Here is a 26,979-nt window from a genome sequence, read left to right on the forward strand (position 1 = left end):
ATCAAGAAGAGAAAGGAAGTCCTAGAAAAGGCTGAGATGAAAGAAAGTCAGAACACAGAACATTGGAGCATATTGTTTTTCTCTCCAAGCTTTTGGTTTTGAAATCTTGAGAAATAATTTTACTGTTTGGCAAATGCAGGCCAAGCAATGGTTCTGCAATTTTTTAAAGTTCTAATCCACATAGTTAAACAACAACAACAACAACACTAAAGTAACTATTATATGTTGGCAGCTTGGTGCATGGAAGTTGGGCAAAATATCCTTAGACATCAAAAGAGAAGCTTTGTTCACGTTTTACCAAGATTTCAGAGCAGTAAACAGTCTGCCCCTTGTACCTCTATCTCTTTCTGGCTTGATTGATTTTCTTTGTCTTACTTGCCAGCTGAGGAAAGTTCATTTTTCTCACCTTCAAGTGAGACATATTTACCACTGGGGTCGTGGGGAAGCATTTCTATGGATTGGCAGGCTTTATTTTGTGCTAAACAAGCAATACAGCTAGAACATCCCTTCTTCCATTTTATAGACTCTTTCTTTTGTCACAAAATAATTTAAAAGGAGCTGCAAAAACCAAACACAGCATGAAGGTTTCTCTGTGTATCATATGGCAGCCACAGTTCGTAGGCAATATAATGTTTCAGAAGTAAACATATCCAAATTTCATCTTACTATGTGCCCTATCTTAGTGATATGACCAGTCTTCCGTGTGGTTATTGAATAGAAAGTCCATTTAAACATTCCAGTTTCAGACTTATATAACTAAGGATTATTTTCTTTTAGCATGAGAATTATATGCATTGAGAGGATAAACATGCTTAGGATAATTGGCAAACAATACCGAAAAACTCTCCTGTCCTGTATTTCTTCATTTTGACTGCAAATGCCCAACTGCCTAAATGTCAGATTAGATCCTTTTCTCCCCACACAGAGGGAGAGCTCGACAGATCAAGACAGAACCAAAGGCATGAGTGGAATTCTCTTTCCTGTTTCCATTCATGTTACTGACTTAACATTTCCATTTTAATATTCCGGTGTTCTATTTTAGGGAAAAAATAATGCTTAAATTCTCTGTACATAGGGCCCAAGAGGAGAGACTGGTGTGAAAGGAGAAAATGGAGGCCTGGGAAGTAGAGGTCCCCAGGTATGTAATGAGAGAAAGTGACTGCACGTGGCTTTGATCTTGGCTGTAATATGGATGTCCTTGTGATTTCTTCCCTGCAGACAGATTATTTACTGCCCATGAACCAACAAAGTATGTTAGCTTTGACTTCATTGCTCGATATGGCCACATTATATCCTGACCCCTACCTTGCTGAGCAGGCTGTCATTCTGTCTAGACCTTTTTACCTCGGCAGCTCAGCCAATACTGCGAGGTTAAGGATTCTGCCTCTGTGTAAATCAGGTGACGTCATGCCCCTGATCTCCGTGTTCAGGAGCTTCCCATGCACCCGGAACGCAACCTTCTCTACTGGCCCTCAGCCTAGTGACGCGTGAGAATCACCTGGGCAGACTATAAAACACTCCACCACTTGGGACCCTCTCCAGACACTGAAATCAGAATCTCTGGAGGTGAGGCCAGGGTAACAGTGACTTTAAATTCTCCCCAAGTGATTCTAATATACACACTCAATGTTGGGAATGACTGTCCCACACCAGCACTATCCAACATCAAAATGTTTAAGAATTACCTACAGAACTTGTTAAAATACAGATACTGATTCAGTAGGTCTGGGATGGGCCTGAGATTCTACACTGAATGTCGGTGAGTTCCCAGGACAGGCTAATACTGCTGGTCCCCTGACCATATTTTGAGTAGCAAGGCCCTACGTAATTTGACCCTTGCCTACCTGCATTCACAGTATATATTTATTTGTTTAACTGTATTTGTCTCTTCTTCTAGATTGTAAGCTCTGTGGGGGCGAGGAATTTGTCTTGCTTATACTATATCCAAGATCCCAGAACAACCGTGCTGCTATTCTTTAGAGCTCAATGCATATTTGTACAATGAATTAATCAGTCAATGAATGAACGAGACATAGTTGGGACTTGCGCTCTCGGCTAACGTGAGGATAAAGGGAATCCATTACTTTGTGCCCGTTAGTTAAACTGGGCAATGGTCCAACACTTAAGTGGATGTGTTCACCATCAAAATATTTAAGAAGCTATTTGCATAAATTTGTATCTCATGCTACAATATTTTAAAGCTGATTAATTACTGCTCATGAGAGTATTTGTTCCCATTTTTGATGAATATGCTCTTTCAAAAAATGACAATTTTAAAATTTCCTGGTAGGACTAAACTGATGAAAAGTAACTATTTTGCATTCACATCCTTGAATCATTAAAAGGGCACCACAAATGGGATTAAAAAAAAAAGGTGAATGCCAAGGGAAACATATATCTGGTGGTTATCTCATCTGTTTATATAAAGTATTGCAATGGAGATGGGTTGAAATTCAAAGAGCTTGGTAATTCTCTTGCTCTAGAATCCAAAGTTGTATCCAAAAGGCAGTTACTCCAATGAGTTATTCCACTTGCCTTGTAGTGTACTCCTGAGTGGGTCCCCTTTAATCTTGCTTTGGCAAGATTGGTCATAGTCATAAATCATTTACCCTCTTGGCATTGCTAGAGCTAGTCAAAAGCACAACTTCTCCCTAGTCTAGCTCTTTCCATGTGCCTGGCAGCAGAGCACAGGTTTTTTTCCTTGCTTGCTTTTCTTTAAATACCCTTGTCAACACAGTGAAAGTGCTATTTCTAAGATGTGTAGAATTTTCTATGTTCAGGACATGATGAATGAGATCTCAAAATTGTTTCCAAAGGAAAACCACAGAGAGAAACACAATCAGATAAACAAGAAGGTGTTATTTGTTACTGGGTCTACATTCACGGACATAAGCTTCATATTCTTTTACACAAGGACCAGCCACGCGGGTGGAATGACATGAGTGTTTTCTAATTGCAGGCTTGAAGATTGTTCTTAGGATATACATTTAGAAAAAGGGATGTGAATTCAGCTGGCAGTGTTCTGGGGAACGTATTAATTTATGCAACGTTGGGGCATCCTGCATAAATCAAACATACTCATCCAGCCAAGGATATGGCTATGATATAAAAGAAATACAGTCCATGGCACAATGGAAAAGAAAGAACTTTGAAAGTCATAGCATGTTCTTTTGTACCTTCTTCCTACATTCCTTTCTTGTTTGGTTTACCTTAAGGTCCCACAGGAAAGTAACCCAAGGCCTAGAAAAGGAATGGAAAATCAGACACAAAATATTAATTCCAATTAGAGCTGGAATGATTCTTTAAATAGGGTGTTTAGTGACATAATCACTAGTATCATATGCAATATCAAGGAAGGTTGAAATTATTCAGTGCAAATTTGGGATACAAAGTAGAATTTCAGCTTTACAAAGCATAGCGGTCAAGGGCACAGAGCCTGGAGCCAGGCTGCCTGGGTTTGGGTGCCAGCTTTGTACCTGCCTAGCTGTGTGGCCTTGGGTAATTTATTTAACCTGCTATAAAATGAGAATAGTAATAGTAGCTGCCTCGTTGGATTGTTGTGAAAATTAGGTGGTTTAATATAGGTACTTAGAACAGTGCCTACAATATAGTAAGCACTATATAAATGTTTATTACTACTATATTGTGTTGATGTTACCTAATATAACAGGGGTATTTTATTCCCAAAGCATGCTCATAACCAGTCCAAGGAAAACCAGAATAATAATAGCAATATAACAATGTGTGACCTATATTGCAATCTTTGGATTTCATCATTCTGTATAGTCTAGACTAGATGATGCATCACTCATTCCTTTTACTCATTTGACAAACATTTACTGAGCACTTCCTGTGTGTCAAGCCCTGTAGGAGGAGAAAAGGATGAATCAGACACAGGCCCTAGACTCAAGTGCTCCCAGTCTCGTAAAGGAGATTCATGCAGACAGATAATTGAGATGTGATGTGCGAAATGTTAAATAGAATTATACCCAAGGTAGCGTGATGAGAGAAAGGGTGGAGTTAAAGGAGGAGAAAAGTGGCTTAGATTTTGCAGGATAAAGAGGCGTTTGCCAGGTGACCAAAGGAGAGAGGCAGGCATCCAGGAAAAGGAACCAGGTTATATGAAAAGAGATATCAAGGTGAGTTCGGAGAACCATAAATGGTTCAGTGTGAATGGAGTGTAGGATAGAATAGCACCGTCAAAATCAACATCTTCCCTTGGAGTCTTGGGAGTTGTTTCTGCATTAGCCCACACCTTGCTGGCTTCTTGATTTTTTTTTTTTCTCTCGGATATCACTCATATCTGACTCTTACAGAAGCTGAACATTGAATCTCCTTGGATTGTATCATCTCAGCCTAATATTTGCTGGTTGTGAGTGTAGGCAAGGAATTACCCCCACGAGTATAATATGTGACAGGATTCCTTTTAAAGGTGAGAAGAACCCACACTTCTTGCCCCTGCCCTGCCGTATCCCATCCCCAAGAGAGGCGTCCTTGGCAATGCCCCAGCCATTAATTCTAAACCCTTAGTACAATCCCTTCTGATAAGATGCTACTAAGGATGATTTTAAAAAACATTTAGGTTCTTAACATCTCCATTCTAACACTAAAGCAATTGTGATTGCCGAGGACTGTGTGACAATCTCAACATGAACAAAAGAGCCCCTAGTGCCCATATCGGATGTTAGATCTGGGAACAGCCTCCTGCACCAAGTTTGCAGACTCACATTTTGAAACTCCAATCTCAGCTGGTGTATGACTGGTAAGAGTTTGGGAATCCTGTTCCAGACACAGGCCTCAGAACAGGAGAACGAGTGGCTGGGAGTTCAGTCTTTAGTGTCAGAATCAGGTTCAATTCCAATTTCATCCTCTTATTAACTGAGTGATATAGGGTTAAACACTTTGAGAATCTGTTTTTATTGGTAAAATATTAATAATATGTATCTCATTGTGTTGTTGTAAAGATTGAAGAAGTCTGTAAGTATATAAATGCATACCTCTTAGCACAGTGCCTTGCACAAAATAAATTTTCAATAAAAGGACTCCCATTACAACAAAGCCAGTGGAGATTTGGCCTCTAGCTAATGCTCTGATGTAGGGAAACCTTTAAATGCCCTAGGCTTCTCTTTTAATTCACAGCAACTCTTGATCTCAAATCAAGGCAATTTTTGACTCTTTGATTTCTTGAGGGTAGCAGGGAATTTTTCTTCTTTCCTTTAGAACCATGGTCCCTTATACAACCAGCAGTATTTGAGAAGATAATGTGTCTGGGTAACAATTCACTGAAGCTTGAGCCCCATTCAATCAGTCATATCCCTAGTTTGGTACTTTGTGTAGTCCTGCACAGGAAAAAGAATCAGGTTTTCTTATGTTCTGTTGACACAGCACTGTCTCCATCTACCCATCTATCCAGGAAATCTTTTATTTTGGATGGCTTTTATGCAGGATAACCTCTCATGGTGCTTGTGCGTGCTTGATGTTACTGACTACACATGAAGTAACCTGTGAGACATCATCTCATAGAACTCATAATTTCTGAAGGAAGCATAGAAAGTGAGGTCCTAGGCAAGACTTCTAATTTATCCCTTATTGTTGAGGACAATTAAAATCTCTTTGCTTCATCTTACTGTGAAGGACACAAAAATTTCATATGAAAAACCAACAAATTAAACCCATTATTTTATACCTCTTGGGGGCCATTCCTGGATAGGTGGATAGAGAGATAGATGAATAGATGGGTGAACTGATAGGTTCTAGGTACTGTAATAAGTTCCACAGATACGGAGTCAATAGGATGTGCCCCTTCCTTCAAGGGGTGTACAGGCTAGTATCCAGGGGATGAGAGAGAGAAACAAATGAACGATTATATTCAGACAAATCTGGGACAATTGTGAGACCCAGCACCACCAGGGGGTTCAGGTATTCTTTTCTGGAACAGTGATGCTAAAAGTAAGATTTTCAGAAAAGGGACATTATGCCGCTCCCTAGATGGGAAAAAAAACCCCAAGCTATGGAACAACTAGCACAAGCGTGGAGATGTAGGACAACAAGAAGCAGGTGGAGACTTCAGGTGGTTTGAGGAGCATGAACATGGAATGATTGGGGGAGTCACAGATGACTACAGAGGCATGTAGTACCAACATTTTGGGGGATTTTATATATCAGTAAATGAAGTATCTCAACTTTACTCTAAAACTGTTCAGAATTTAGAATTCCAGACAACGTGACAGCGTCAGGCTGACATTTTAAATCAAAAGGAAAAAGGAGAAAGGAGTGGAGAATGAATTAGAGAGAAGCCAGGGAAACCAGGAATTCGGGCATAATGCAAGAAGAGCCTGGAGGTAGGTGATGGCGATGGGAGTGGAATAGAGATGGCGACAGAAAGGAAATAGAATCTGTAGGACTTGTAACTGATTGGTTTTGAGAGATGAGCTAGAGAGAGGGAGGGGTCTAGGCTGATTCTTAGGTTTCTGGCTTGGGTTTCAGGGGGAGTAAAGGGTGGCACCATACCTTAATGAAAAAAAAAATTAGGCTAAGCGTGACTTGCAGTAAATATGATTATCTTTGGTAATCAATTTCTATGCAGTAGCCCTAGGCATTTTAATATGAGTCTGGTGTTCAGTTGAGTGGTTTGGACTGGAGATTCGTATACCTAGGAGTCATTTTGGAGAAGGACTGTCACTCAGGAAGAGGGGATAAAGTGAGAAAATAAGGTCAGAGGTTGGAGCCCTAAGGCACCTGGAGATTTAAGAGGCAGTTAGAAGAAGGAATGTCTTCAAAGTTTGCTGAGAAGAGACCAGGAAGAAGACCATGGTAACCTGGTGTTACAGAAGTTAATGGAAAAGTTTCAGAAAATACATGATCAGACTCAAATAAGGTATGAACAGAAAAAAAAGTCAACTGGATTGAACATGAAGGTCATGGGAGCCATGCAGTGGTGGAAATGAAAGATGGAAAAGGGTTGAGAGCTATGGAAAGTGAAGACATTGAGACTCTTCGTTTAAGATAAAGAAGGGAGTTGAGATGGAAGACTGTGGAGAGATCCTGTTATCTTCCTTATTAACCAATTCATTGTTCAACAATCTTTCCTTATTAGGATGTTTTTTATGTCCAACTTATTACATTTTAAATAACGATGTTTACCTTAAAACACACACACACACACACACACACACACACACACACACACATACACACATAAAACATGCTTTCTATCAAAGCAAGGAAACAGGAAGAATGTAGTTCAAGGCAAATGTCATTTGAATGCCCACGTTAGGTGTCTGACATTTTATCAACATCTGCTCTAACAGTAAAACAGTGAGAGCCTAAAATCTCGGTGGAAAAGACTTACAAGGAAGCATAATCGTTTAGGCAACATCTGGCATGAGTTACTTTATTAATTTTCCTTTATTTACTAGTGTTTATTTGACAGCTGTGATAATTTTTTCCAGAACAGGAATCAGCAAAGTCACAAGTCTTTTCCCATCTGTGGTTCATTTTCCTCTTAGAAGAGATCCAAAGAGTTTAAAGGAAAGTTGCTTTATGTTCTGCTATATTTGCAATTCTTATTTTGTTTCAGGGGCCTCCAGGACCAGAAGGAAAGACAGGGAGTCAAGGCCGTTTGGGAAGCCAAGGAAATAAAGTAGGTCACTTTCTTTATACCCACCAAAGTTAAGTTTTTCTTCTCAAGGGAAATGCCTCTGGTTGTATTAACCACAGCCCTTTCAACACAAAGGCAAATATATCCCGTTGCCCCTACACCCTGGCTTGATTCTTAGAGAGCCCGCAACATTTAAGGACATGGGTGTGGACCAGGATGATGTCAGCGATTCCAGCTCCGCATAATCTCACCATGGGCTCCACCCAATCTGAGCTGAGGGGGGAAGGGAGACTGTGCTGGGGGCAGGCCTGCCTTTCTCTCCCCTCCCTCCCATTTTGTCTCCCTCCTCTCTTCCCTCCTTTCTCTTCCCCTTATTTCTTTCCTTCATTGATACAAACGTTTGCTGAACTCCTTTGAAGGCAAAGGCACTGGACTGGCATTCAGCTGGACCAGAAAGTCAGCTCCAGGAGAGCAGAGGTCTTTGTCTTGTTCAATGGTGCATCCCTAGTGCTTAGAACAGTAACTGGCAGATAAGAAGTACTTAATAAATATCTGTTTAATGAAAGAATTCCTGGGTTGTATAATGATAAATGTGGTATGGAATCAACCCCACAGAATTTTAGAGTATTTTCGGGACACTAATGTATGACATAAAAAGTCATCAAGAAGAAGGAACTGAAATGGAGGATTAAACATAGTATTAATAGAAGTATTTCTGGGCTGGGAAAAAAGGCATCATAGAGCATACAGCCTTCGAGTGGCCCTTAGAAGATAAAGACTAGCAAGCAGAGGGCATGTGGCATTTCAGATAGAAGGAACAGGGTGAAGGAGAGACCAGGGCTGGAAAATCCTGGGAACAGGTGGTTAGGAAATGAAAAGTGATCCTCTCTGGCGGGCACGTAAAGAACAATGAAAGTCTGTGGCGATTGACCTTATTAGGTGGCCAGTGCTATTTATGATTTTTGAATGGAGTGTATGAACACAGGCAGACCTTGGAAGATTTTAAATAGGCAACTCAGTGTAGAAATATTTTGACGGCTGAGATATTGGAAGCCAAGAGACTAGTTGATGTGTTCTCACAGTCTGCAAGACCAGCAGTGATTGGATGGCTTAACAGGGTGAGGAGGACAGGAGGGGCTCATGATGATTCTCTAGGACTCTTCCAGCAGGGAACTGAAGCAGAGGGAAAAGGTCTAGATGACTCATGAGCTTCCAGCATAAAAGATAACAACATCACAGAAGTGGGAAAGTTATCACATCTGGTGGCCAAGATGCTCCAAAGAATGTTTTCAAAATGTACCAGTTAAGAGGAGAAGAACAAAAAGGAGACAGGTTGCAAAAGACAATGTGCTGAGGAGGAAGAAATGGGTACAGGGCTTTAAATTACACTTTAGAGAAACTAGGCTTTGAAAGGGAGGAGGGGGACCTTAACTCCTACTGTGTTTCCTCAAAAATAAGACTGGGTCTTATATTAATTTTTGCTCCAACAATCTACATTTATTTATTTATTCATGTACAAAAATCTACATTTATTCAAACAGTCGTGTCTGGCTGACGAGCTTAACGGGGGCTTATGTTTGGGGTAGGGTTATATTACAAGCATCCTGAAAAATCATGCTAGGGCTTATTTTCTGGTTAGGTCTTATTTGGGGGGAAACAATAGTGCTGGCACGGTCTAGAACAGATTGGTATTTGGTTGTCTTCAATGATAGGAGAGCCCGTAGCATGTTTATGCACAGAAAGAAAAACAGAACAGAGGAGGTCGAAGATGAAAGAAAGAGTAGGTAATTAATGGAGAAATTTCTTGACCCGGAGAATGAGACTGAGGGCATAAGAAGAGGGGCTAGCTTTATAACGGAGAACTGTTAAGAAGGACTGAAATTTTGGAGGCCAGAAGTTGAGTGTTACTGAGGTAGTTGATTGCAGGATGAAGTGAGATACATGGATGACAAAGATAATCAACTCCAAAAGGAAGGGATTACTAGAGCACATGTAGCAACAATGGTCTGGAAAGGAAAGTTTGGAACAGAGTCAGTGCTGCCTGTTGCCTGGGAGAAAGCCGCAGGGGAAGTGGTGTCACTGTGAGGACCAAGTTTATCTTACAGTGAGGATGGTGAGTGTGTGTGTGTGTGTGTGTGTGTGTGTGTGTGTGTGTGTGTGATGGATGTCTAGAGAAGGTTTGCATGAAATGAAGGCATTCCATAGGGTGTGATAGAAAAGACCAACAGACAGGAATGGAGGGATCCTAGAGCTGGATATGTAGGTGAGAGTGTGGAAGGAGATAGATATGAGCAGAGTAGTTGTGCTGAAAAAGATCATTATTAATAAGGAGGATTTTTAAAGAGGAACGGGCAAGAACTTGGGAGGTAAGTGCCCTCAAAGAAAACCCAAACTCTTTGATCAGCCCCAAGATGGACTGAGCTCTCCAGACTCGTTATTAACTAAGATGAGCCCCAAACACTTATTACCATCAGCTCAAGTTCCCAGGGAGGCAAGCAACTCAGCAATTCATCCTGAGCTCAACAGCCTGACTGTACGAAAAACAAAAGTTTGACCCTCGTCAAGCCATACAGCTCCCCTTCTTTCCCTACCGTAAAGCAGTTGTTCTCAAATTTCAGTGCGCATAAGAATCAGCTGAGAGGCTTATTTAAAAAGGCATGTTCTTGGACTCCACTACCAGAGACTGATACCAGTAGGGTCCAGGGATTTCTTTTTGCATGTGGACCCCAGGTAATCATGAGGCAGGTGGCCTCCAAAACACACTTTGAGAGCCACTGCCCAGAAAGAAAGGCATCAGGACAGGTGATCTGCTCCCCTTTCATAGAACCCCCTTCCGTTTCACCCCCGAGTTCAGTGCCAGTGGACATTTGTCCATTTGCACTTCTCACACTTACTGTGTTGCCTTTCTATCCTTAAAAAATGTGTTAACCACTTCCACTCCTTGATGTGGATGACGCCTGCCTCCACACTGTTTCTTCTAAAGAGCGTATGAAAGGGCAAAGGGGGATAACTAGACCATAGATAAACTTGACCAACACTACCTCAGCCAGATGATCAAAGTTACCATCAGTAGTGATAGCCCTGTTGATAGTATATACTCTTGATATGATGTGATGAGAATAACACTTCAACCCTGTGGTCTTTATAACCAAAACCCATAAAATCCAACCTAATCATGAGAAAAATATCAGACAAACCCCAACTGTTGGACATTCTACAAAATGCCTGACCCAGATTCCTCCAAATTGTCAAGGTCATCAAAAACAAGGAAAATTGGATACACTGACAGTCTAGAGGAGCCTAAGGAGACATGACAGGTGGTACCCTGAAACAGAAAAAGGATGTTAGGAAAAAAACTAAAGAAACCTGAATCAAGTATGGGCTTTAGTTAATGATAATGAATCAGTATTCATTTATTGTGACAAAATGTGCCCTACTAATGTAACTAATGTAATAGTAACAATAGGCGAAATGAGATGTGAAGCCTATAGGAACTCTCTGTTCTCTTTTATTAACATTTCTGCAAATCTAAAACTTTGAAAGTTTTTAAGGAGTTAGCCTTCTTTCACAAACCTGTGCCAGCTTTCCCAAGCAGCTGGACTTTTCCTCAACATAATACTGAGATGGATTTAAAGTTTCCATTAGATGTTCTACTAGTCAGAAGTCAGAAACTATTGCCAGGGATGCTGTGCTATCTTGATTGACACTTCAAATCTTAAAGCTCAATTAAAAGGTCTGTTGTCTTTGCAGCAGCCAGATGATTTGCATGGATCGTCATGGAACACAGTTTTGTTAATTTCCTTAAACAGTACCAAGCTTCCTCTTTGACTCACAGTGAGACATTTCCAAGGGTGCGGTTCATGGTGCTGAGTTGCTAAGATGGCAGCTTGCACTAAACAATACATCAGACTTGCTGAGCTTTCATCTCTCAATAGAGGAGACCTCAGTAGCCAGCAACAGCATTTCTTGCATCGCTTGCACAATTCCTAGTCCTGGCCACAAGTCCATCATCGCTGTTCGATGATACACATGGATTCAGTTAAAAAGTGTTGTCTCCATGCCATCGTTTCTAATTTCCTTTGCAAAAACAACCTAATAAGGACACATTTCACTGTTCTGTTTAACAGGGAGAGCCTGGAGATCTGGGAGAAAAAGGAGCTATGGGCCTTCCTGGTCCTCGAGGCTTGCCGGTTTGTGTTTTATCACTACTTTTTATCCTTGGCATCTTTTAGTTCCATGAGTGTCAGGTGTGGTTTTCTGAAGACAGTATTAAAGATACCATTCCAACCTAGCCTTACAGCTTTCTAGAAATGGAGATATTATCCTCGCCTTGGAGTTGCTCCTTAGCCAGCTTTTCCAAGGTGGCAACTTCCCGGGTACCAAACCTCATGGCCAGGGTGCTCTTGAGCCAAATGACGAAATGGCAACACTTGTCTTTAGCATCCCCATAACTTTTCTTCCGTTCTGTCCTCCCATCAGAACCCATTCATCAGAAACTCACCCTCGCCTTCCCCCAGTGCTCAGGACTTCTCACTAAGGCCTTCTACAAGTGTCTGTCAGCAGCAATGCCCAGACAGTTTAGGAGGCCTTGTTTTTATCTGGCAACTGAAAATGCATTCAAGCTGAGATGTTCAAATAGAAATGTTATCCCGAAGAGAGAACGCCACTACCACCTTCTATTGAGATCACTGTATGCAGAGTTTTCTCATTTTATCCTCATAACAGCACCACGAGTAGGTGTGATTTTTAATATAACTATTCCCACTTTATGGATAGAATAGGTGAGGCCAAGGGACAGTGCATTGTCTGTATATGTATGGAGAGTTGCCTTTAGTGCCACTGTCACCAAATGTCAGTGGCCTGCCCCAGAGGGAGAATCTTGCTTCCTAATTTCTCCTAATCCAACCAAAAAGCTGGCTGCTTTTTCTCTGGTGAGTTCTCTGGTGAGTTAGCCTGCCTCTGTCTGTAGCCTGGGGTGTTTGTAATTAATTGCTTTTTTTTTTTTTTTTACAGGGTGATGATGGCAACCCAGGTTATGGGAACATCGGAAGTAAAGGAGCAAACGTAAGATTTTTCAACTGCAAGGTGGACATTTCCCATTTATTTTTGTTGCTTGGTTTTTGTTTGCCCCGTTTAAGAGAAAAAAAGAAAGCAGTGAACAAGGTAGTAGTTTGATCCATTTATAGATAGATTTTGATAATTTATTTGCAGATATCCTGTGAGGAATATGGTATAATAAAAAACAATTTGATGGTTTAAGGTACAGACAACAACTGAAACTTGAAAATGAATTTTCTGGTCTTTGCAGAGTTGTGCAGTCAGGGTCTTATTTGTTCCAGCCTGAGCAGTGCACTGAATCTTAGCAGCTCTGGGCTCCAGTACACCTCGGAAGGCATTCAAAAATGTGTCCTCCTTTTATTATGTTTACTTTAGCCATTAGTGAGAGGCTTTACAGGGCCTTTCTAAAGTCACTGGGCCAAGCAGTAACTTAAAAATAAAATCTTTTAACCGTACCAGAATGATAAGTTTATAATGTTATTGAATATTTAAGTGTCTGGAAGTAAGATAAGTTTTTCAAAACCAGTAATTTATATATCTTTATAATAACCACTTATAAATCATAATAACAACAGCCACAAAAATAAAATCCTTTATGCAAAATGTTTGAAACCTATGACAAAGAATTACTGAGCTATAAAAGAAAAGCTTCAATAAATAGACACCAAGTTCATGTTGAAAACCCTAAAACATTATAAAGGATCAGTGTAATTTCAAGTGAAATACCAGTGGGAATGATGCCAGAGGCTGTCTGGAACAATAAACCAAAAGAAAGCTAAAATTTCTTTGGAAAAAAAAATACTGAATAACATATTTCCAGTGAAATATTTTTTACAATAGAGAATAATTGAAAATAACAATAATATCTCATAAAAAGGGAAAATGTTAAGTAGTCTATAACATTGAAATATTAGCCACTCTTTAAAATTGAGCATCAATATTTTTCAGTTATTAAAATCAATGCAAATCTCTCAATTAAAGTACTCTATTTTATTTTTTAAAATGACTATAGTTTATAATTATGTAAAGAAATTGTTGTGTTATAATGTCAAGTAAAAAAAATAAGAATATAATCAGAAAAAAAAAACACATCCCAATTGTGTTAAAATACATTTTAAGAAGCTGAAAGAAAACAATGACCAAGTATTTATAATGGCTCGTTTTGAGTAATGAGATTTGGGTGACTTCTTTGTTCTTTTTTTATGTATGTTTGAGGAGCTATTACTCTTAATAATTAGAACATCAACTTTATTTTAAATAAAATATTTTTTTCATCAAATGGGGATTATCAAACCTCTTAAACTATAGTCTGTGGCCAGATAAGGTAAGCATAGGACAAGAAAATGAATGATCAAGTTTAGACTCTAGACTTCCCGATTTTCTCCATTGAAATTCATTTGAAGAAGACTGTTTCAGAGACTCTTGGCCAAATAACCAGCTTCCCTGTGATATGCCTACAGTAGAAGGAGAGCTGGTTTGTAATTCCTCAGATGTGTACATCTATCAACTTACCTTAGGTTGCTATGATATTTGGGTGAAACCAGTAAATACTTTAATTTAGAAATTAGTTTCTCAGAAAGTGCTGTACAGTTTCATTTTTTAATTGTTTTGGTCTTCCTTGGTTTAGAGACACTAAAACTAAGGCAGAAGATAAAATTAAAGTCAATATAAACCTACCTTGGTGCATATAGTAATTTTCCCTGCTGTCAATTACAGGGACAAGAAGGATTCCCTGGAGAAAGTGGACCTAAGGTACTGTGTGCTTCATACTAACTAGAGGTCAATCAGAAACACTCCTGGGGTTAGGAAATGTACCGTAGGACAATAGAAAGTTAGTTAATTATAAGCGAATGAAAAGAAACCTTTATGGGGGAAAGGAGGGAAGACAGAAGAAGCAGGGTCTTTTTAGATAAAAAATTCAATTCACAGTAAAGGAAGAAATCATCCTTATTTATTTTTTTCTGTACATGTACTCCGTCCTCTCTATCATACATGTTTTCCTCTTTGTTCAAAGGAAAGTGAAATGTAAGGAAAGCCAAAATGACCCGATCTCACCTGGCCCAGTTTTCTCAAGGTGTTTATAAATCACCTTGAGAAAATATTAGCCATGCTGACCTCTATCGTAAGGCTTTCACTTTTGCTAGAAACACTGACAGATCTCAGTAAATGCCAGGTCCTGTGATAGGGCTGGGACAAAATAAAGGGCACAGTTTATGTCTCCAAAGAGGGTGTGTGCTGACTGGACAGACAGACGTAAAACAATGCTATGTGGAGAGCTATAAAAATGTGGGCTGGGGGCCGGCCGAGTGGCTCAGTTGGTTAAGAGCTTGCTCAAGAGTGCGAGCTCTGAGCAACAGCGGTTCAAGTCCTGGCCTGAGCTGAGCTGCCAACAGGGGGCAGGATGGCTCAGCTAAAAAAATAAAAAAGTAAAAAATGTGGGCTGGGGGAGCGCCTCAAAGAAGACCATTAAAGATAAAAATGTATATGAAAATGTCTCCGTGTTGTAATCAGTTTCAAAACACTTCGAGGTATAGGTCTTTGATTTTCATAACCATTTTATTTTGTTTTTCTGAACTTAATTTAGGGTGAAATTGGGGACCCTGGTGATCCAGGAGAAACTGGACCCAAGGGAGCCAGAGGCCAGACGGTAAGTTTCTTAGATTTCAATGCCTTACAACCTCTGCTACTTTGGGAAGTCCTTTTTCATGCTTTTCCAATCATATGAATTGTCACTTTTTCCCAAAGACATAAAATGTGTGTGTTTTTGAAGGCACACTTGGGGAAGGGAAAGATATATTGCTCATCCTTCAAAGCCAGCAGAAGGCAATGAACTCTTTGCTTTTAGTGAACAAGTTCACCTGCTCTGGCTGCCAAGGTACCATTCTTGAACACTGGAAATGAGGTTTTTAAAGGACTCCTTGTGGTCCAAACCAGGTTTGTGCTGCCAAAATATAGTCAGTTTAATCGAATGTCCCTGGCAGATTTACTGCAGCCTAATGTACACTGGCATCTTCACTATGATGGTTTTGTGAAACTATTTTAATGAGGTGTATACCTGAAAGGCTCTCTCTTTATACAGCAAGTTTCCATTTATTCTGTAATTGAATGTATCTTTATTATTCCATGGAGGGGTTGTATATTGCCTAATGCTGAGGATCAAACAGGAGTCTCCGGTAATATCTCATAGGTATCAGCATTTGGGGGTTCCAGTGGCTTACGAATAGATTTTTGCATTTGCTATATCTTAGACTGTGTATGAGATGGCTGTTTTATAAAAGAGACAGGCTTATGATCCTTGTTTCTCGATAACGTTGTCTCTTTTTTGGGGGAAAACACTGACCAGGTAAACTCATATTCCCACCATGTCAATTAACAGAAAAGAAAAATACAAAGTCTGATCAAACTTGAGAGTTGAGGTGATTTTCCAGTTGTGTCATCCTAGTTAATTTTATTCTGATCTGGGTGGTGGCTGTTGTTTTAACAAAGTATAACAAGACCTGTAGAGGTTATTTATCAAGAAACTGCCCTTTTCCTGCATCCTGCTTCTCCCAAGAGGGACTGCTGCCCAGCTATAATTCTTTCCCTCAGACACGGTTTTGGATGACTGTCCTTTAACATTATGTTCTTTTTTAAAAAAAGATGAAGACTGATATAACTGGAAAGATAATTGGGATAGACTTTCAAATTCATCTACATGTTGTCTGCCTTGAAGTATCTCAGGATCTTTTCCCTAGGCTTGTTATGAAGTCATTTACCCTTGAACCTTGAAAGTCTGCTAACAAGTTCAGCTGTTTGTTGGATTCACTTTCCCCCAATGGCACATTAATCATTTAAAAAAAACACACAAAAAAACCCCAGTAAGCTAGTAGGTAATATATAAACTTTTTCTCTTGGCCTTTAATTACTTGAATTTCTTTTTTTCCCCCCACTTTGGACAATGTATTACTGTTTGTAACTTGTTTATTTCATCTGCCAAGCTACGTGAGTATTGCTGAATTTGAAGTTTAGACACTGAAAACTTCCAGGTTTTCTCTCTCAAAGAACTGATGTTTCTATTGGAAGGTTTGGGTAAAGCTTTGCCTTAACTGTTGAGTGCCTCTTTAGTTGTCTTGGAATGATTACATTCCTAGTTTAAGTTTTCTAAATCTTCACCTTGGTTTTTTTCCCTTAACTGAAGCATTTTTTCAAATTTGCCATGATGGGTAATCTGTTTTATTTTGTGCATAATGTATATTTGTATGTATTTATATTTTTAAATTAACTTTACATAGGCATATACTTCAAGGCAGCATTTCTCAAACCCGGCACTATTGACACTTTGGGCTGGATAAGTCTGCTGTGAGGGGCTGTCCTGTGCATTGTAGTGTGTTAGCAGCATCCTTCACCTCACCTCTACCCACTAGATGCCAACAATAATCACCGCTGTCTCCCTCTCCTTTACAATAGCCAAAAATGTCTCCAGAGATTGTCAAATGTCAGATGGATTGCCACTTTTTACTTAAAAATCTTGTGAAGTGATTTGATTCTTTCAACCAGTGGTTCTCAAATGGGGAGAGTTGTGTGCCCCGTCCCCAGCATACTGGGAATATCATTGGGCTATCCAAAGGATATCAGTAATTATTTGCTGGTCCATAGGCAATCTTTTATAAATTAAGATGATTTTAGACAATTTCATTTTTTATTCCTATAAAGGTTATAAATCCTGTGGCATTTTGAATGAACAAAGGACCATAGTCCTAATTTTTAAACTAGTTTAGCTTTCCTTATGATAAATTACATTATTGAATGAACATGGAAAAGTTCCTGGGATACAGTGTCAAAAAATATTGTTTTTATGACTGCTGCTCTTCTCCAGTTTCATTATAAATATTTTCAGGCAACTGTTAAATGCTTTCTTGTTTTTTTAAGGCTTTTTATGTCTAATTTTTTGTTTTTCTGTTTTTTTGTTCATTTGCTTTTCACTTTAGTCACTTATTAAATTTAGATAAATCTAGATAAAAATTCATTAAGATAAAAATTTCTACCTTGATCCATCTATTCCAGTTCTAGCATTCTTCCTCAAGGAAATAATCAAAATTGCATATATAACTTCATAGTGGCATTGCTTATTACAACAGCAAACTTAAATGCCAACAGTAAGGGACTGATTAAATAAGTTATGGTATATCCAGGTAATAGAATACTATGCAGCCAAGAAAAATGATTTTTGCAGAAAAATATTTAGTAACATGAAAATGTCCAAGGGCCGGCCGAGTGGCTCAGTTGGTTGAGAGCTCGCTCAAGAGTTTGAGCTCTGAGGGGCCAGCCAAGTGGCTCAGTTGGTTAAGAGCTTGCTCAAGAGTGTGAGCTCTGAGCAACAGTGGTTCGATGCCCGGCCCGAACTACCACTGAGCTGCCAACAGGTAGCAGGATGGCTCAGCTTAGAAAACAAAAACAAAACAAAAACAAACAGAAAAAGAGTTTGAGCTCTGAGTAATAGCGGTTCGGAACCCAGCTCAAGCTGAGCAGCTGCTGAGCTGCCAACAGGTGGCAGGATGGCTCAGCTTAAAAAAAAAAAAAAAAAAGTCCAGACATATATATTTAGTTTAAAAAGCAACAGGGAAAAAAAGTATAAAATTATATTAAGAAAAAACTATTTAGATTAATACCAAAATAATAAATAAAAGACTAGAAGAAAAGATACCAAAATATTAGCAATCATTATTTTGGGGAAGAAGAGATTGCTGAGGGGTTTTTTTCCTTCTGTGTGCTTTTTGGAAATCTCTGTTTTTTAAAAGGAAAGTATATTGGCTTTAAAAATTTAAAACCCCCAAATCCCCAAACACACATATATGTATAAATATAATTTTAAAGTAAATAAATTCTGCTTTTAGGTATCCGTTGGGCTTCCAGGAGAACCTGGATCCCCAGGGGAGCTGGGACCTCCTGGACACAAGGTGAGTTGAAAGTCATAAGTCACACCAGATTCTTTTCCAAAGAAAAAGTCAGCGCATGGTGTCTTCATTGTCCAAATGTGCATGCTTTCCGTCTTTGCAACTCGGCAACTATTTCCCATCTTTATGTGCTCAGAAAGACGAAGGAAAACAATGCTAATTAAATATCAGTTGCCATCTCTTGGGAGGTAAGGGGACTTGAGAGAGGAAATAAATAGCCTGAGACTAACATGAGATTTCGCAGTTATCAGTAGAATTTATTTATCTGCCCAACCCTTGCCTGCTTCATACATTCACTGAATGATCAGCGAATGAAGGAAAGTGAGATGAAATTAATAAATAATGAATAAATGATCAAAGTTGCATTCACATGGAACTTATTTTCTTCAGGAATTTGAGTGGGCTCAATTACAGTTTTCCTTGGGTGTCTCCCTTAGCCAGACACTTCCTGTGCCAAAGATAGGATTGCACACATGAAATTAAAACCAATTCCACTTTGATTTTCTATTTCCAATCCATATATATATATATATATGTATAATTCATTTAAGGAAGACAATTGGGATTACCTTTCCAGATGTTCACGTTGAGTCTGGTCCATTTGTTGTCCAACCGGTGATGGGAACAGATGAAGGTTTAGCTCAGCTACTGCTCAGTGGCCAAGGCAAAACACTGGGTTGAGACACCCCTGCCTTGACGAGGGGCAGCCACAATGAATGGTTCATCCCTATCTAGTTCTAAGCCATAGCTGTCCATGCCAGTGTCAAGTTGTCAGCTCCATCCTTAGATTCTGTACAACCCTTGTCATCTAGATATGGGGCTGCTGGAGGAAAGTGACCTTTGGAGGTTCGTGTTCATTAAGCTATAGGTTATTCCCCCTTAGAATGTTATTGTTAATTAGGTGATGGATATCTACATGTATTCTTTTTTTCCCCCTCTACCTTAATAAAAATAAAAACTTCAAAAAGTTATCATTTTCTTAGAGTAGTGTTGGTGCATATTCTGGCTACTGATGTGTGTGTCTAGAAGGTGAAACCACAGTTTCTTTTTGTCTCCCTAGGGTGTGAAAGGGGCCAGCGGACAGGCTTCATTTTCTGTATGTATTTCCTGACTCCAGCAGTGTTCTGAGCACGCCATTCAACGTATTGATTTTTTAAACTTCGGGACCTGGCAGTCTGTTTGCTAATTCTTTTGTTTTATTTTGAACTGTAGATATGTGAGCTCATTCAGTATGTGCGGGACCACAGTCGTAAGTACCCTGCTTCAAATGATCACCCATGTTGTCAGCATTTATAAAAGAAAAGCAGGAATTTCTACACTCACAATTGAGACAATTTCCCAGCCAATTTTTAAAATTTTTTCTTGGTTTGTTTGTTTTTTTAATCCTGCCACCTGTTGGCAGCTCAGCAACAGCTCAGCTCGGGTGCAGCTCACTGGTCCATGCGGGAATCGAACAGGCAACCCTGTTGCCAAGAGCTCGTGCTCTTGAGCAAGCTCTTAACCAACTGAGCCACTCGACTGACCACCCCCGCCCCAGCCAATTTTTTTTAAATCAGAGATATCACTGCACATATTTTTAGTCAGCATAGACTGGTGACTATTAACTAACTCCCTCTCTGGCTGGCAGCATGTCTACTGGAACCTGTTCCAAACACTATGTAATAATATAGCTGGTGTTTTGTTTTTTTGTTTGTTTGTTTTTTTTTTTTAGCTGAGCCATCCTGCTACCTATTGGCAGCTCAGCGGCTGCTCAGCTCGGGCTGGACTCGAACTGCTGTTGCTCAGAGCTCAAACTCTTGAGCGAGCTCTTAACCAACTGAGCCACTCGGCTGGCCCTAGCTGGTGTTTTTAATCTAGGGAAATTAAGAGATGAGGTCAGAACTCTCCTGAAAGTGAAATCCATCAGTGGGCAATCACAGTAAACTCTTTAAAATGATGCTTAACACCTGACCCTAACTGACAGGATTGAATTCACCTGGTGTGAAAGCTCTAGCTGTGATAATAGGGTGTCCTGGTGGGTGGGAGCCCTGATTTTGGTTTATAGATTATTACTCCTTTCCTGGAAAGTTTTGCTTGACTACTTTTAGTTGAACTGATGGGTTTTGCTTGTACAATTACTTATTGTGCCAATATGTTTTCCTCTCAAAATTTTAGAAGCAAAAAGACATTTTGATTTGGCAAATGTTCTTTTGAATTTGCTTTAGGACCTTAGAATAGCCTCCTCTATCAAAATAGCCATACAAGATGAGGAGAGGATCACCTAGTTAATATTTATCTACTAATGCATAATGACTTCTCAGATAAACATCATGACTGAAAGGAAGAGTCAAAAGTTCCCTCAAGGCATTTTGGGGAAGAAAAATAGACAAATTTGATCCCATTTCTGTAGTGAGCATTGGTCTCAAAAGACACAGACTTTTAAAAGCTTTGAATGCAGGGTCAATCTTAACTCTGCCTTTATAACAGAATGGAACCATCCCTGATGGGAATCAAAATACAGAGGGTGCCAACAACATGTATACACATTTTAAGAAAGGAAAACTGTATTAAAATTGTAACATTCAATATATACCAATAACAAAAGATGAATACAAGTCACATTTGTCTTCTACAATTACAAGAGGTGCTCAAAGTGGCTACCATCAGCGTCCAGACACTTCTGATTACGGCAAACTACTGCTTGAGCAACGTTGACCAAAGTGTCCACTTGTGTACATCTTTTTTGGTGCCTTTGGTATACACATTGGGTCATGAAGACAGGCTGCTTTGGGGCTGAATTAGTTCTGTAGGCTTTCTGTCATGGGAGCCATGGGAACTATAATGACTCAAGTGTAGATCCAAGTGTGACAAGGCCTGATCTTTTAAAACTTGAGGGGCACAATACAAAATTACAAATCCAAAAGTAAGGTACAAAATTATTTCAAAAGCAAGCATTGTTTAGAACAAGAAAGGAAATCATAACCAATGACTTCTGCATAGTATAAAAGCACACACATATTCATGTGAACACATGGCTAGGAACCTTCCCGAGCCTTGCAAGCGGCCCCTACAGCTGAGAGGTCGAAAGCCGTGCTGCCCAGAACTTTCTGCAATGATGGAAGTGTTCCAGTGCAGTGTCCGATATGGCAGCCACTATCCACGTGTGACTTTGAGTACTTGAAATGTGGTTACTGTAACTGAGAAGCTGAATTTTTTATTTCATTTCATTTTAATTAAAATTTATAGTCACATGTGGCTAATGGCTTCCTTATTGGGCAGGGTAAAGCTTAAGCTTCATTTGCTTCAGAGTAAAGCTCTCTCTGATGTTTTTATACACACACACACACACACACACACACACACACACACACACACATATGTGAAATCAATAGCTGGAGATATCTTCCTGGGGAAAATTTAGAGTAAAGAGAGGTTAGAAAGTTTTAACTTTCCTAATTCAGTGGACCTCTCTGCCGTGTAATGTTCCCTCCCAGGCAAAAGTTCTTTCCCTCTGACAGCTGGCTGCAGGCTGCTGGTGTATTGTCCCACTTCATCGCCATTCCAATTCCCTATGGAAGGAGCAGTGTTTGTACCAAGATGGGGGATCCGTCTGCTTTTCCTCCAAACCCTATCTGTTGCTTTGATTTTTGAGTCATCTACAAAAAGCACACAGTACAGAATCTCAGCTGCCAATATTTTCCTACACAGCACAGAATTCTGTTCTCTTACCTAATAATAACCCAATATCCTTTGTTTTTCCTCCCCAGCTTGCGGACATGGTGAGTAATCTTTATTTATAGCATATTCTAATCAAGCTCTGAAATGTCATACACCTGGAAAGATGAGTTAGACTAATGTGTTGCCTGCCAAATGATATAAATTTTACCTGGGCTGTCTTTGCCACCTTATACTGGTAGCACAGACCTGCCTCTAACAAATCACTCAGTTTTAGCTGAGTCTTACAGCTATTTCTCAACCAATTGGTTTGATTTTTTAAATTATTAATATCTTAATGACTAACATTACCATTTATCTTACTGTTAGGTTTTGGTAATACTATCCCTTCCTTCATTTTATCTCTCTCTCTCTCTTTCTCATATTGTCTCTGTAGTTTAGTGGTTAGGAATTAATGTGCAGAGGGGAAAACGTGAAAAATAAAAGTAGGGATGATAAGATAGCAAGTAGGATGAATGTGCCGCTCAGCTCATGTTAAAATCCATGGAGCTCATGCCTGATTGTAATTACCAAATTGACTGAATATCTTTCAGTGATGGTTTTTAAGTCTTACAAATGCCTATTACATGATATTATTCTATAAACCCACCATCTCCCTCTTACACCTTTATACCCTTATACCTTTTGCGTAAACCCACCAATCCATGCCCTCTGAATGCTTGTTCACTCATTCAACAAATATTTATCGAAAGCCTATTATGTGTTCGTCTTCCCCAGGCACTAGGGACACAGGGCTGAATAAGATGAACATGGTTCCTTCTTCAGAAGCTTCCATTCTAGCAAGGGATCCAGAGAATATAATAAATGAGAGAATTACAGAATCCTGTAGTTGCTGTGAAAGAGGGAGAGAACAGAATTGTGTTAGGGGAGGGGAGAAATGTGTGTGCATGGAGGGCTCCTCTTTGAGGCAGTGACTTTGAGGTTTAGACTGAAGAATAAAAAGAAGCCAGCTTGGCAAGAGCCAAGCAGAAAGAAGTGCTAATGCAAAGGCCATGAGGCAAGACAGACCTAGGCATTGCCTAGCACCTGGCAGGGAGCCCTGTAAGAGTATGACTGAGAGTGAGAGAGGAGGAAGTTAGCATGTGAGAAAACGGAGAAGTAAGCAGGGACCAGATCAAAGTGGGCTTTGCAGGTCATAATAAGGCAGCTGGTTTTTGAATTGTAATGGGAGAGTATTAAAGAGTTTATTGGGAGTATGAAGGAAGGAGCATGAGCTGATGAACCATTTTTTGACACTAACTTGGGCCACTATGGGAGAGTGGATTGTAGGAAGGATAAGTGTAAAAGCCAGAGGACTAGCAAGAGGTTGTTGTGGTATTTCAAGCAAAGATGATAGTAGCCTGGGCGAGAGCTACCATTGCTGTGTATCAGTTGCATGGCAGTGGTTTGGTTTGTCTCCTTCTGTCCTCATCGTCACCTGTTCTGTGCCGAGTAGCAACCCTCGGTATACAGTTTGTGGCCACAGAGCCATGTTAGGTCTTGGTGTGGCGATCCGTGCCATGAGGAGGGCCTCCTAGGTGCCACCACAATCCAGCCTAACGTTCTTCAGAATCCACGGGTTCCTGGCAGCTTGCTGGAGCTCAGAGAATGTATTTGGCAAGTTGAATTGGCCCTTTGGTGTTTTTCCTGAAAACTTGAATTTTTTAATATCATCAGCCAGCGCCGTGCATCGTTTCCCCCTTTATCTCTAAATGACACCTGAAGCTGCACTGTTGTTGCTGTTGTTGTTCCCATATGCTGGCGGAACCACTTTTATGTTTGGTCATAATTCCACTCACTTTTCACTGTAAAATTGATTTGACCTCATAGATAGATAGATAGATAGATAGATAGATAGATAGATAGATGGCACACTGAAACTCAGAGGCTAACAAATTCTGTCTCCATTAAGATGCACAGTTTAATTTGGGGCTGAACGTTTTCTCTTACTGGTCCTTTTGCCTGTGAAGGTCATGGAGTCCAGAACCAGGAGGAGATAATAAACAATCACAGGAAATAGAGTCCCTCCTAGGCCAGCCTGTGCGAGCCCTAACAGGTCTGAGTTCCTGAGCGCCCTCTGAAGAGCTGGCAGGCCTCCTCCTGCATTTATTGTCTCTGAATCTGACCTGCTGGCATCCGAAGGACAGGAGACACGCCCCTACCTCACCAAGAGAAGCACATCATTGAGATTTTCTTTTACCAACCTACATCTCAACACCAGGCATCTCCCCCATTATTAAAGTTTTCTTCTTCTTCCTGAACCTATTGCAAAGAACTGTCCTTTGTTTGATTCTTTTTTTACTCAGTCAATATTTATTGGATCCCTGATATATGGCAGGAACTAATAATTTGACATATCAAGAGAAAGACAGTCCCCCATCTCCACACTTCTAAATTAGTGGGAGAGGCAAGCATTAATCAGATAATCAGATGAATAGAAATTGCCAACTGTGATAAGTGCAGGGTACTGGGATTAGAATGTATGAACTGGCATGAATGAATAAATCTGAAATTAACACTTATATTCGAGTTTAACAATCATACTTCAAAGTTTCTCTAAGCAATAATGCATTTATTGGTTAAAATTGCATTTTTAACTGTGAAAAAATTATTAAAGTTTTTCTTATTCTTTTAAGTGACATAGCACTCACAGTGAAAAAGTCTCTAATACTACTTACAAAAGTAATAGCTAATCTTAATTAAGCACCTACTATGTGCCAGGCACTGTTATCCAATGTGCTTTATCCATGTTGACTTATTTAATCCTCAACACAGGGCTATGCAGTGGGTAATATTAGGATTGACGTTTTACAGATGAGCAAACTGAGGCATAGAGAGGATAAGTCACGTGAACAAGGTCACATGGCTAGGAAGTCGTTGGGTCAGGGTTCTAAACACTTCCCTGTAATGCCGCCTGTCTTTACATTTAATGGTCTATATAGTGTATGTCAGTTCTCATCCAGTCTTTCTGAAATTATCAACAAAGCTTTCACACCCATTCCTTTTTAACCCCCATTACATTTCCTCATTAAGTAATATAAATTTATACACACACACACACACACACACACACACACACACACACATTTTAGTTTATTTAACTGAGTAAAGTTCCAGCAACAAACATGATACCATTGATCCAATCTCTATAGGTAAAAGGAAGGGCATATCCATGAGCTCTTTATTATTAAGAAATTCGGTAATTAAATTACAAGTTTCATTACAACTCAATTTGAGTTATAGACCTTTCCTTGTGCTTTAAGGGAGCAAATTTAGTTTTTAGAATAGCATTTTTAAGTATTCAAGATTTAAATATTTACTATTTCAAATGCTTATTTTAATATTCAGAGAATTCCTACTTAAATGCCACATGATCAGGAGCATATTCTTGGCTTTTAGGAAAACCTGAATGTCCCGTGTATCCAACCGAGCTGGTATTTGCCATCGACCAGTCCCAGGGTGTGACGGAGCAGGAATTTGAGCAGATGAAGAAGATGATGTCTTCCCTCGTGAGCAGCATCCGAGTCCGGGAGAACAGCTGCCCGGTGGGAGCGCGCATTGCCATCCTCTCCTATAACTCCCATGCCAGGCACCTCATCCGCTTCTCAGACGCCTACAAGAAGAAACGGCTCCTCAAGGAAATCGAAGCTATTCCTTACGAGAGATCCTCAGACAGCAGGGAGATTGGCAAAGCCATGAGATTTATTTCCAGGAATGTCTTCAAGCGAACTCTCCCAGGGGCTCACACAAGAAGAATTGCCACATTTTTCAGCAGCGGTCAATCTGCGGATGCCCAGTCCATCACCACTGCCACCATGGAATTCAGCGCCCTGGACATCACTCCCGTGGTGATCGCTTTCAGCAACGTGCCCTCCATCAATCGTGCGTTTACGGTAAGAGGGTTAAGGCTTTCACAGAACTTTTTGGGGGATGTTGGGGAGGAGCTAAATTCAGAAGCCTCTATAAGAAAGTACAGCATTATACTATTTATTACTGCATACCAGGTAAGACCTTTATAGGCGTTGTCCTGCTTGATGCTAACAAGTACTACATATGAGATAGGTATAACTGTTATTCCCATTGTATCGATGAGAACACTAAGCCTGAAGATTTAACCTGTATGCCCAGGGTCACACAACTAAGTGGCAATGTCAGGACTTGAACCCAGGTTTGCTATTCTAGTGCTTCCGCAAGGGACTCTCTGAGTTGCCTCTGAGTATAAATACACTAAATCAGGAAAGCCAATAAACATTCCTAGATGTCACTTCTATGGCCAGAGCAGTAATCATTGCTCTACAATAAAAGCCACTTGACTGATTTTATGACTTCACCAATCAAGTAACTATTTTATAAAGGAAAAGCCATTCCAGTTAGAGTTTCGTAGATTAAGGATTAAAATCTTACTGTGCAGCATTTCTAAATAAACCACCTGGGATCAAGACAACTTTTTTTGAATCGAGGTATAATTGACATATAACATTATATTAGTCTCAGGTGTACAACACAATGATTCAATATTTGTATATATTGTGAGATGATCACCCCAATAAGTCTAGTTAACATCTGTCACTTGACATAGTGAAAAAATTTTTTTTCTTGTGATGAGAACTTTTTTTTTTAAGATTTTTTTTTTTAAATTGGGGAATTGGGGGGATGGGAACAGCGCTGGGGAATTGGGGGAAGGGGAACAGACAA

At 39.8% G+C, this 26,979-nt stretch overlaps 1 protein-coding gene across 1 annotated transcript in view; it reads left to right on the forward strand.

The window, feature by feature from the left end:
- The window catches only part of COL6A6 (collagen type VI alpha 6 chain), a 101,675-nt gene that overhangs the window by 52,007 nt on the left and 22,689 nt on the right, over positions 1-26,979 (forward strand). Inside the window, 11 exon segments of the mRNA XM_019628915.1 lie at positions 1,076-1,138; positions 7,580-7,642; positions 11,728-11,790; positions 12,614-12,664; positions 14,375-14,410; positions 15,243-15,305; positions 18,532-18,594; positions 19,652-19,687; positions 19,804-19,840; positions 22,338-22,349; positions 25,684-26,177. Coding sequence (XP_019484460.1) covers positions 1,076-1,138; positions 7,580-7,642; positions 11,728-11,790; positions 12,614-12,664; positions 14,375-14,410; positions 15,243-15,305; positions 18,532-18,594; positions 19,652-19,687; positions 19,804-19,840; positions 22,338-22,349; positions 25,684-26,177 — 981 coding nt within the window.

The sequence above is a fragment of the Hipposideros armiger genome, unplaced genomic scaffold (assembly GCF_001890085.2).
Source record: "Hipposideros armiger isolate ML-2016 unplaced genomic scaffold, ASM189008v1 scaffold_818, whole genome shotgun sequence".
Classification (NCBI taxonomy): domain Eukaryota; kingdom Metazoa; phylum Chordata; class Mammalia; order Chiroptera; family Hipposideridae; genus Hipposideros; species Hipposideros armiger.